Here is a 13,473-nt window from a genome sequence, read left to right as displayed (position 1 = left end):
AACATCAAATGTCATGGTTTATGTAAAATACAGTAACCCTTATGCACCGCATAAGAGATTTGTGCTGCACACACTGTTCATTATGCAAGCTGTGAGGACTACATAAATAACACCACTCAAGCTGATAAAACAGCCCACTAATATGAAATAATGCACAGTTAGTGTTGTAAAATCAAATTTGCAAATGGCACAGCACGGTGGTGTAATGGAATGATTTCACTCAAGGCAAAACAAAGAAACAAAAACTCCACATCAATTCTTATTCATCCTTACTCGAATTTTGACTTAGACATTATAATCAATTTAATGGAGCTACTACCAGTTAAAAAAGCTCATTTAAAAACACTCTTTTGATACCGTTACCGAAGCTTATTTGGTTTGATTTTTGTATTTACATACTGCAGCATTTGTATTTGGGCGTGTTGGTTTCAGGGAGTGGCTTGGCACTATCTTATGTTGCACATAAATCGAGTATTAAGTAAATATGTAGCTGTAAACCATTTAACATGATGCAGAATTTGCTCTGCACAACAATTTATCATCATAAAAGCACAGTGACATGGTTATAGTCGAATAATGACACTGTTTTCTGTTTTCTTGTTGGGCATAAACACACATACAGTACGCATACACACAGATACCGACATGCACACATGGATGTACAAGCAGCATTCTTTCTATTACTATGGCTGGAGCAAGTCCAGACTGCATACATGAAAGATAAACAGATGGATTTCTTTTTCACTGCACATTGAGCTGTTTGTATAGCCAATAGGCTCTTTTTGCTCCTTTCACTCATTGGATTCTGCTGGCGAGGGATGCTTTGGAGTCTGGCTAATGTGACGAACTGTTTTTTTCCCTCCTAATGCATAAACGATGCCACAACAGTGTTATTCATTTCCATAAATCCTTTTAAATACACATTAAGATCAAGCGCAGAGGACATAACATTCAAAAATCCTTGTACCTACGTGCAAATAAAGGTTGTGTGTGTGTGTGTGTGCGCGCATAGATGCGAACATACATATTTACGTGTGTATCAGTGAGTGGGTGTGTATATGTGTGACGATGATGCGTCTGCGAATGCATAAACCAAATCCTAACTGTCAGTGAGAGAGATAGGGGTCACAGGTCGGCAGCTTTCCGGAGGCTTTCTCTCTATCTCCTCTGACAGTTCCCAAGATGCAGTGGGCCACCGGGGCACTGTGTCTGTCTCTGTCTGTCTGTCTTTCCTGAAATCCGTCCAAAGTAGATCAGTTCCCTTCTCAGAGCGCTTTATCCTGAACAGGTCAAGGACAGACTGTGTCTCCCTTCAGGAGTCCACAGCTTCTTTGTTAACGAAACACTCTGTTGCACCACGGCTAACTGGGACTACAAAGAGGTTCAGTTGGAAAAAAACGTATTTTTCTGAATAACATTTGTAAACAAACCGCTCCAGCTATTCTCGAAAGCAGCGTGTCTCCGCTTGAATGAGGTTAATTCCTTTTGGAAAAATACACTCATTTTTGTTTAGTTTTGAAAACATCATGAGAAATATAGCTTTTTATATACAAAGGTATTCTGCAGCCCTCAAGTGAGTAATCAAGTGAGGATCCTTCTACATGCAGTCACACTTTGTAACCTGTGTTAAAAAAAGTTTTACTTCTTTACAATGAAAGCATCTCCTCCATACACAAAGTTTAATCAATGAGCACTCCTACTACTGCTCTTCGTTTCCAGTGTTCTTCATTCAAAGTGCACTCTATTGAACCTCAACTACATGACATGTGATGTCATACATGTCAAGGATCTATCACCATGTATTTTTCAGTCCTATCTCTGTTTTGAATCATTGATGAAATTTACTTTCACAGACGAATAAGGGGGTTGTAAGGTCTCTCGTGGCTCTCACTTTTACAGCACACAACGCAGAAGTTGTACTTCACACAAGCTTCACACTCAAAGTGTGCTGCTGCGTTGAAACAGCAGGTAAAGCTGAGCTGGGTAAACTGCTCTGCTCCCGTGGAAGAAACAAAGAGAGGTGGCTGATAATTTTGGCATTCTGACATTTGGGAGTGGAGCAAGAGGAGCAGCTGAACAATGTCTGCTGCATGGGAGGGGAAGCATGGAGAGCAAGCTTTGGATGGACAGTGGAGAACACTACAGGAAGGAAAAACGTTATTTTAAAGTCCAAATACTGTTTTGTAAAGTACCTTTGAACAGCAGGCGGTAGTGGAGAATGTGCTGCCAACACACAGATGATGAAACACCCTCTGTATTGCAAGTCATCTGTATTGAGAGTCATCTTTGGAGTGCTTTTGACTCTGGTTCAAAAGGTCTCTCAGAGGAAGAGGTATCATGGGCAAAGGCTGCCTGATGTGTCGCCACTGTCCTCCAAGACATCAACAGCATTGAAATGGTGTACCCTGACAAGCTAGTCATATGGTAAGACCAAAATTACCAAAAAACAAATACTTAGCTTGCGCCAAGAAAAGTTGTGGGGACGAAGAACACTTGCATTTTCCATGGGGATAACAGCGAATGCATGCAACATAATCAGCCAATGCTGACCCTGAAGGCTTGGTATATGAATGGTGAATGGCCTAAATCACAGCACGCAATGTATATCCATGAAAAGTGTGTCACATCCAGAATGAGCGAGGCAGCGTGACTCCAGTTGTCTGCACACACTAGCACTGCAGGCTTCATTGCATTAATTTCTTTGTGCCTACAAAAATGTAGATTTTATGTACCTTCCACTTGCTCCATTCCATTAGAAACACTACGAGGACTGGATCAGCAGCTAGTTCTCCTGGACAGACGTGACAGATGCATCAGACTTACAGAAAGTCTGATCTCTTGTAATGAGTGATTCTTGACAAACCTTTACGACAACACCTCCCGAATGTGGGCTAACAAGAAACATCCAGCGATACATTCACAAGGTTGCTAGTGAGGTGGCAGCCCCCAACACAAAATACCCTGTCTAAAATATCTTTCAAGCCTATTTAGCAGGTTTCCACTCTAAATCAATCAGTCAGGACAGCTCTATGCTGGGACTGACTTTGGCTAAGACAGTCAGTGATCTGTGTGTGTGTTCTCCACCCAGCTGTCTACAGATAAGAGAGGATTTGAGTAGTGCCACACATGAAATCTGTCCTCTATATGTAAAAACTTTAGAAGTTAGTTGAGTTCAAGGACAATTCAGACGGATAAGTATTGACCTCCCCATGATGGAGAAAGAGAGGAGAATTTGCATTGTCTAAGCCCTCTGTGCATATTGTTAGTATTACTTGGAGCACACAGCTATGCTCAGACATATTAAACAGTTGTTTGTTTGCTATGGAGACTGGCTGACAAGCCCCTCTTGAAACAGAGGCTCTTTCATTTGCAACAGCATTTTACAAGTTTGTCTATGTTCCTGTGGCTATACTGCAGGCATAGTACATGTAGTGTATCGCATCAACAATCTTATTTAGTAAAAAAAGGTTTATCTATCAAGCCTGTTTGAGTCCTTCTCCAGGTCTGTACTTGTGGGGCTTTCACACCAACAGTAGCACTACTGGAAAACTCTGGATATCTTGGTGTAAAACAGGATATGTAAGGGTGCAAGTTAAGGAAGTCCACTTTGAAGAGCCAAGACGCCGTGCTATGGTGTATGTCTTTGGGCTTCTTTGAGGTCAAATTGTAAAACTGTGGAAAGTTCATCACTTTTTCTTCTTCATATCAATACTGGCAAGGTATGTAGCAAATTAGCATAATGGTGGGGCTGTCCTTCCAAGAAGAAGACAGGATCAATTGTTCCAGCAAGTGGCCTAAAATTACATATGTTTGCATTTCATGTGACAAAGCTCTCTAGTGGCTGTAGTCATTATGACGGGAGCAAAGGAAGTCAGGTAGCATTACTGAGTGATGAAGTCCATGTAGTGAAGAGGTCAGAGAGGATGAATGAGTCCACAAAACACCAGACTTTAACATGAGAGACTGCTGCATCAGAAAATGCTTGAATGTATTTTTCTGTAGGGCATGGACAAACAACGTATTTTGTGGTTTGATTTGAAAGATTATTGACAATGTTATAAGGTACTCTCTCTGGTGCGTGTACTTGCATGCATTTTATCGGCCAGCATTGTGCTTGGACGATGTTACATTGCACTCCTCAAACCACAACAGGAGAACCACAACTTTTGTGCCGCACTATTGTGAGTCAAAAACTGATCTGTCTGCAACAGGACCCCCTGTGGAGCCGAAACAGTGGTCTCTCTAAAATGGAAAAGAAGCCTGCTGCAGTGCCATTGTTGGTAATGTTCGTCATGCAAAACTTAACATCAACTGCGGCACTGCAGCATGTCCACTCCTGACACATGGAGGGTAACCTCTTACCTGTTTTTTACCCGTTTAGCAGGTGAAAGAGGGCTGGACCGAGTTTAGCAAACTTTGATTGCATAAGTAATTACATTCAATCAGAATCATCATGTGGCACGTTATCGACATGCCACAGCAAGAGTTGGTGCAGCAGAGCCCCGTTTGACTAACTGTGGGCACAGTTGAAGCTCTCCAACACACCAACCTCTTGCTCCACAGGTCGCTGAGATAGATTTGTTATTAAGCCAGTAATGATAGACAGCCAATAGAGCTCTTTGGCTCATCTAGAACTAAAGTTAAAATGCATGAATATTAGTCTGTTTTCCAAGTTGGAATGCAAGAAAGAAATGATCTCTCCAAGCAGGTGGGTCATATAATTATAGATGTCACTGTGATAGTAGTATTGCTAAAATGTGAATAATGACAAAACACTCCCGAATTACAGACTCTACTTGCCCCAGACAAAGTGTATCTGCCCATTAAATTTGATATGCTCAGCAGGTAAGATGCATAATCCCCAAAAGCAAATCTTGGCCAACTGAAAATATACAACTCTATTAGTTAGTACTTGCATTTGTAGTAATTTATCTACATTTGCTTAATTCCTGAGCTTGTCCTCTTTTTGCCTGCCTCTGCTGTTACTATAATGTTAACTCTGACCTCCTGCCCGTCAAAAGGGGGCTAACATACATTCAAAGTTCTGTACCATATACAATAAGTAATATAAATATCTAAAATGTGTTTCCAACTACAGAACAATCCACTGCTTCTTGCTTCATATTTTTGTATTATTTGATTAGAATGTCCATCAGCATCTCAATTTGCAATTCAATGAACTGAAAATCAAATTTTCTCTTCAATTAAATGACTTCTGACTGTGAAATCAGTCACAGAATGTCAACAGAAGTAATCAAAAGTTTTTAAATAGTCAAGTACAAGCAAGTAATCTTGGGTTTTTTTAGGGATGTTTTAGACTCTTGCCACAGTTCACCCGGGTGTCATGTTCAATAGAGAGAGGGGAATATTCACAGTGTCAGTGTATCGCCCAGCAGGGTAGTTTAGTAGATACTCTGTCTTCCAGTCAACACTTTAATTAGTATTGTGTTGTGGAGAAACAACCGCCTCTTATTTCCTGTCAACATGCCCCTCTGGGCTACCAATTAATAAAAACCACCTCAAAAATTAGGCATCTCACCACTCCACTGCAATGAGTTCTGTATGAGATTCTGATTACAGCAGATTACAATGAAGACAACTAAATGTGCGTAATGCTTGTGCTCAATTCTGGTCTGACCACATACTGTTCATTGACAGAAAAATAATGTTCACAAACTCTTGTAATAAACAAAAGCACAAGAAGTGCTCTCCCCAACTGAGTTCGTATAGTTGAGGACACACCAGAGCTCTGTTACACCATATGAACAGCAGCATGGTCTTATGAAGCAATCCGACATATGTCAGACACTGCTGGTCCTCCATACTAATGCCACTGTGCCAGCATGAAGCTACATCCCATAATAAGCAAGTGTCATTCGTCCTCACAGCTGTATTCTATGTTTCACCATCAGTCAAGTGAGCTATTAAGTCATGTGTATGTGTGTGCAAGTCAAATTCACACTAATTTAGTATTCTACCATGGCAGCTAAAAGATGTTAGTTATTCTACACCACTTCCTGCAGAGATCTCACTGCTTGGGCAAGGTTACAGACGTGTTACAGCATCCACGGAGGGAGGAAAGGAGACCTGGTTTCTATGCCAACAGCCTTTACCCAAATGTGGCTACTGCTTCCTGGCACAGAAACCCATTTAAATTCAGATACTCAATCAGCATGAGGAAGTTATTGAAAATAATAAGGCCAGATAGTGACCACTGATATTGAGGAGGAATAAGTGAAAGTACAAGAGAAACAGAAAGAGGACTAAACAATAAAGCCTCTTTCAGTAGCTCAGGCATGGGTACCACTCTAGATATGGTACCACCATATCTTTCCACTCAGCACCAAGCCCATTTGTTCCCTATATTCACAATTACTCTTTTAGTGCATTGGTCAAATGTTGCACGTGTACACATCAAGTAAATGGCAATTAATCATTTAAATAGTAATGTAAATAAATGTATTATTTTAAGGGTGATGTAGCAATAAAAATAAAAATCTCCATTGATAATGGTCATTTGATTGTACATTTGAAAAGCCTTTACCTGCCTTATAATAGATCCCTTAAAGTTTACATTGGATGGGCTACAATTCTCATAAGCATGTGTGCACATTCGGTGGATGGCTACTGAAGTGAATGCACAGAAGCACTTAAGACTGCTTCTCTCATATCTTTGGGCACAATGCCTGTTCAAAGCTAGGCCAAGCTTTCAATACACACACTGAAGCCCAAATATTTTCAGACCCATAGATTTGTTTCGCTGAGCTGCATTAAAAGAGGGACACATCTAGGGGCAAAGAGAACATTACTTCCATGTGATAGCAGGCTGTTTACTCCAGTGCCTCATATCCCCTTGGCCTCACCACTGGACTGGGTGTCCCCTTGTATTGATCGAAACCAAACTAAGTGGTCTAATCCTTGCGTGCCACATCAGAGGAATGGAACAAAACTGTCTGCTGTACTTCCTGCCTGCTTGTGTGTGTGTGTGTGTGTGTGTGTGTGTGTGTGTGTGTGTGTGTGTGTTTATCTGCATGTTCAATCTGGAGCACCGTCTCGACTGTCCTGAGACACAAGTGCTTGATTTCATATGAAAAAAAATTCTAGGAATATGCCTGAAGATTTATAATAAGCTTAACTGAGGCAAATCATTTTTCATGTAAATTCTACATGCTATTCTTGACAATGGAGAATCCTAGCAAAATTGAACCTGATGCATTGCTACTTACGAAACTGAACATTCTTAGATTTCTTGGATTCTGAGCTTCTAGTCTTTCTAAAATATTTAGTTGAATTCTTGCTTTTGTGGACTGATGCAACAAACGCGTCAGTCGGTGGGTTCCTTGGTATTATGCAGTAGCTGTCTTTAGACTACATGAAGAGGAGACGCATGACAGAAATAGGATCCATTTACTTTCTTCTGTATGTGCTTAAGCAAAATCAGACCCATGTCCACTGCAGATCACGTAGTAGATATGGAGCCTGGGGCCCAGACGGACAATTCCCAAGGTACAAGGACACAAGAATGAGCATTGACTTAGACACATTAGAAATCAAGTGAGAGGCGCTTGTCTTTGCCCCTTGGGCACAGACAATGGAGACTAGACCCACACACAACCTCCATTGTTGATACAATATTGACATGGCACTAATAGCTCTGGCTATAAGACTGGGCGGAGGAGCAACCAGGCGAGGCAAAAATTGCGTGAAGGCCAGGCATACCCCTCGCTGTAGTCTCTCCATGACCCACTTTAGTTCAACAGCAAACACCATTCTGTTTGTCTCTGTACATTACCCTCACATGCTTGACCACTGCAGGCAAACTCCTTTAGGGGGTCTAGACTGGAGTTTGAGTCCCACATACACACACACGCCATGCCAGCTTCTGAATGAAAACTAGAGCACTTTTTCAAACCCCAGTGGACTTTACAGAGAAGACAAAGGTGCAATATGGCAATATCAACTCATACTCTAAGCTTAGAAGAAGACTGTAGTAATGTTCTGCTTTTGGCTGATCACCAGCATCGGTTTGCCCTTGCAGTACAGCAAGTGATGACTTCATCACACACACAGATGCATGCAGTCTGCGTCTCCTGTCTGGGTCACTAACTAAAATATGTTCCACATGCCGTTTTATTCCTGCTGGCATCAAAAACTGCTTGTAATGATGAGACCAAATGCATGCTTAACACCATTCACAACCATCATAATTCATTTCACATGCATGATGATCTGAGAGAAATCTGATTCATCTTGGCCAGCATGGCTTGTATTTTTTATCCCTTAGTTTCACTGACTGTAGGTATCCAATGAGGATGATTGGTTCTATAAATACAACTCTAAGACACTGAGTCCACAGTTCATTCAAAAACAGGACTGGCACATCACTGGGGTGAAGTGTTTGGAAGATGATGAAGAGAAGATCTGAAGATTGCTTTTATATCTATGTCATCATCTCGCCGATCACTCTGAAGTGAAAGGCACTGTTCAGAAAAGCCGAAATATTTTTATCATAACACACACACACTGCACAGCCAAGAAATGGTGGTTTGCTTTGAAAACTGAAACCCAGTGCGTGTGTGTGGATACATGCCGCACATACATGCCACGCTTGTTGTAGACTGTTGAGGAAAGGTAGCAGTACTTGCAAAAGTATGCACTGAAACTGCAAAAAATATGAGCTCTCACAAAATAAAATACCAATGATTGGTAACTAAATACTTGATGTCATCCTCTATTTAAAGATACTCTTCTGAAATGGGAACTTAAGAAGCGTAAATAAGAAAGTCACTTCATGATCTCACTAATGTCTTCTTCCTCTCTCTGATATCGTATGTTAGTCTGCATCACCTAAAGGACAAAACAGTCAGAAAGCCATGTGTGTGGCAATAACTTGCAACGCACTGATTTAAAGGACTTTCCACGGAACTGTGTGTTCAATTTCCCAAACACTTCTCTTTACTTCACTTGCTTAAAAAATGATGGCAAGCCACTGATACTCCATTTCTCTTCGTATAGCGACAAACCTCAGAGGAAAAACAATGTTTTCAGAGTGCCAAAAGTACTATCATTAGTGGCATAACAATTCGGCATTTGGGACAAATTCTCTAAAGATGAATACACAGTATTTCAGATAACACACCCTTATTCACCTTCTGTTAAATGATATTACTTATTACGTTTAAATTATATTAAAATATATGTGCAAATGTATTTTTGTCATCACAGCATCATTAACTCAACATTTTACAAGATATGCTGTATTTTCCAATGAAATGTTGCTATCTGTCTTTTATTTGATTGTTTTAATTCCTTAAGTAGATAAGCATTTCCTCATATAATAGCTAAAAACTGCGTTAACAAATTCACTACATTAATTAAATTGCAAGTCGCTGTAACATACTGTTTTTCTTTTTTCGTTGAAATTGAGTGCACTACAGTTCAGTCTTGTGATTACACACCGATTATAAACAGTAGAAAAAAAGTGAAGCTTAATAGTGAATTTACAGGCAGCTGAACACGAGTATCAATGCGCATCATTCTGCTCAAAACGATTTACATTTTGAGCCACACAATGAGATGGTATTGTACTATCAGGCACAATGTTGCTTCCCCTATGATTTGTGAGTGACAGCTGTACAATGCATCCTGGCTGTACATGTTATGAGGCCAGGGGCTGTGAAATGGAGGTTTTCTCCTTGTGAGAAGGCAGGGTGCCAAGACTACCCACTAGAGAAATATGTGGAAATGCAGTGAGCGACCCATGTAAGTTGCTTTCTCGGAGACCCATTGCTCTGTTGTAAATTGCCTGCACTTCAGCTTATGCAAATATATCTGGTAAAAAGTGATATTTTCCTCAGAGATGCTTTTCTCGTTCTTTTGCCCCCCCCCCCCCCCCGCGCTTCCTCTATCCCCATGACAATCCATCAGCACAGATAAAACCCAACCATCTCCAGCTTCATTTTTCCTACTCATAGATTTCCTTGGCAGAGTGAGGATGTCTTGCATCACTATTCTGAGGACTAGTTCAGTTCATCCGTACTGAGAGAGATTTCTTGGAAAGTGTGTTTTGGCAGTTAGACATTTCATCCCTTGGGCCTGCACATTGATCCGTCCTATTGTTTTGTCAGGTCAGCAGAAATAATGAGACTTTAGCTACAGTAACTAGACTCAGCAGGTAGAGCACTTCAGCTCAGATATAATATATGCATACATGTCCTATGAGCCGCTCTGCTCCCAGTGCTGTAAATGAGCTCTATGGGCCTGCTCAGGATGAATATGTATGACAGGAAGAAAGAAAAAAAAGAAGTTCCAAAGTGCATTTCTTCTCCCTTTAAACTCACGAGGAAGGTTCACGAGGAGTTCGTCATCAAAAATATCCCTCAACACCTCCAGCACAGCCCTACTCCTCTGTTGATCCAAACACGGTCTGAGGAATGAAAGGGAGAGTAAATCGAGCACGAGAGGGCTAGGATCAGGACGAGCTACACTCAAGCTCACATCTCATGGACAGAAGAATCCTTTTAGTGTTATAATAGGCAGCAGATATGTTCAGGCTATGAGGCTGCATGGGAATCTATTAACACTTTCTGTTGATAACAAAAGACGGGGGTCTTATCAAGCTGGTAGAAGTGACACAGAATGCATTAACATTTACAGTGCTCTCTCCTCTGCTTTTGTGTCAACTCCGGAGTGCCCACTCTGTTCATTTCTCCTTAATGCAGTTCAGCACTTTGCCCATTCACCCCTTACTGTGTGAACTGCTGCAGAAGAAAATAATGACCAAACAAAATCCCTTGTGCATGTTTTGCATAAGAAAGTAGCCCATTTTCTAAAGGTGGAGCAGACATTACCCTAGTTCTCTCAAAAGCTAAACATTAATGAGCACACAGTCCCTTAAACTAAATGCCAATTTAACTGTCTTTAAGAGAGATTAATTTCACAGAACTTTTAAATTGCATCATGTGGCTCAAAGTATGTTTGAATTTTTATGGTGTGTATGAGGATGTAATCTGTATTGGCCAATGCAATACTCAACAGCATGTATTCTGGTAACATTTTAATAAACAAGAGCATTTCTGGTTAATGTCATTTATTTTTTTTGCTTGATTGAGTTGTTGTTGATTTTTTTTAGCAGAACACAATGTTTGTTGCTCCCTCTAGTGGTACATCTCTCAAACATTAATGAGCTTTCACTGAACTGTCAGCCAGATGTGACAAATGTAGAAGTCTCTGCAACTGCTCACGACTCCCTCAGTGAAGACAATATATATATATATATATATATATATATATATTCAAAGCAGAGCTACTGAAATTAAAAGTTGTGTCAAGATGCATTCTGATTGACCAAGTTACAACATATTAGTCGCCAGTTACAGTATACCACACAGTTTGAGCCTCCACTTAGTCCGATTGGAGAGTTTACAAAGCAAGTAAGTCATATTTCTGGCTAACGTCATGACACAAATATAGCACGCAGACAGGAAACAATAATGAGCTGGAATACGCATGCTGTGTGAAAGCACGAGATATAAATGGCCCTGCTGTTGATGATAACACCCACCTTTAAACGTCTGACGCCAACATTTTCCTGAATGCATTTAATTAGCTTAACAGATGAATTATGAATTATGCATCTAATGCTGTGAGATGCACATGAGGCATGTTGTTTTGTGTGATTTAATGGGACTTGAATGAAATGAGAAGACCCATCATCTAATTTTATGGAGAGGCCACACAAAGATTACCAAAAGTTGTGTTTCCTACGCACTTGTCAGACTGTGTGAACAAGAAATGAACAAAAACTATTCAGACTTCGAGAGTTAAGAAAGCAGGAAGTGGAATCCTACCGTCATTACACAGCGGCCCTCCAAATGTCGTCATGCTGCAGTCACAGCTGAAGCCCTCCCACTGCTGAAGGCACACACCCTGGTTGGCACACGAGTCCTCTTGGCACGTAGTGCTGGGGCCTGAATATGGAGACAAACGGCAACTTGGTGAGTAGTCATTTATAATAACAGGCAGCAGAGTCTGCACATTGACTCTGCAGTGAAATTAAATGTCACGCAGAACATACAGACAATAGGCTTCTGCAAATGAAAGCATACACAGAACAAACATACATATGCTATGCAAACACCAACAATTGCGTATTTAGGCATATTTTGCATTAGTTCTACAAATACTGTTACATTTTTCCAGATTGTAGCCAACTGCCTCCCTGAACCCTCAATGAGTTTAATTGTATTCAGTACACAGACACAACAAAAAGCTCACACATGTACAAAAACAGCATTAAAAAAGCATTTATTGAGGCATTTAGATAAATTCAAGTCATTTTAACGCTTGGATTAAACTGTCGATGGTGATTTCCATATTTTATTTTATAGTTTATATTTGAGAATAGGAGAATACAGAATACTACATGGTACGTATCTTACAGTCCCAATTTACATCTGGCTTTTGTACAGTATAATAGCGTGTATTTAAATTGTGTCTAGATCTGATGGAGCTGGATTATTGTTACACCACCGAGTACACACTGTAATCCAGTTCTGCTTTCCTTCTCCAAACTGTCATGCGTCCCTGACCACCTGTGAAGACGGTTTGCATGATCACATTACAATCTTCAGTGCATCTTGCACACCTGTATTAAGTACTGTCTGACTGCAAACAGATCACCATAAACGCATATTATTACTGGCCATGAACGAGGTCAAAGGACAACGATACTCAGCTGGTAAACCAGAGGCGCCTGAGCTATCCATGTGCTTTTAAATAGCAAAGTAATAGTGTTTCCAGGTGTGTTTACAGTCAGTGTTTAATCTTCATGCTTGTGCATCTATCATCCATCGTTCCATCAGCGGATCAGTCAGTCAGTTGTTCTGTCAGTCTGAGCAAATATGCATTAAGTATTCAGCTGCAGAGAGCCTGTTTGTGTGATAATGATGCTGAGTTAGTTCAGTTAATGGAGAAATGTTAGTGGAATGGCAGGGGTTAGTATGGATGAATGTTGTTATTATTATATATTTTTAAGTTTTGTTAGATATGGAATTATTTTGGTCTATTTAGACTATTTACTCTACAATTCTGGCCACCTTTATTTGTCAGTTACTACTGATTATTGAACTACATTAATGACACATGAGCATCATATAATCTGAAATAATGACACAGATACCCCTTTACAGCCATGAAACACCCATGAATACACTTGACTAATAATCATTACAATGAAGAAGTGTGTATTTATTCTATTGTGTATTTGTTTCCTCTTGTGAGATTTTAAAAAGAGTTGCTCAGCTGTTGAATACAGACAAACATTACAATCTCACCCTTTTATACTCTCTGTTTTTCAGAATAAAGTGCGGCCACAGTAGCTTCTGCTCAGCCTCAGAGTAGCTATGGTAACTGCTTAATAGTTTAAGCTTTTGATGTAGCCCACTCAAGGCTGAAACATGCAAAAAGCAAAAT

The 13,473-nt window shown here is 40.3% G+C and overlaps 1 protein-coding gene across 6 annotated transcripts in view; it reads right to left on the bottom strand.

The window, feature by feature from the left end:
- The window catches only part of LOC139294223 (neurexin-1a), a 235,322-nt gene that overhangs the window by 107,529 nt on the left and 114,320 nt on the right, over window positions 1-13,473 (bottom strand). For all 6 annotated transcript variants that reach the window (XM_070916062.1, XM_070916064.1, XM_070916061.1 and 3 more), the window contains one exon: window positions 11,850-11,969. In XM_070916062.1, coding sequence (XP_070772163.1) covers window positions 11,850-11,969 — 120 coding nt within the window. The remainder of the gene's footprint in view (window positions 1-11,849; window positions 11,970-13,473) is intronic.

The sequence above is a fragment of the Enoplosus armatus genome, chromosome 12 (assembly GCF_043641665.1).
Source record: "Enoplosus armatus isolate fEnoArm2 chromosome 12, fEnoArm2.hap1, whole genome shotgun sequence".
Taxonomy (NCBI): domain Eukaryota; kingdom Metazoa; phylum Chordata; class Actinopteri; order Centrarchiformes; family Enoplosidae; genus Enoplosus; species Enoplosus armatus.
This window is presented reverse-complemented; position numbering and strand designations above follow the sequence as displayed.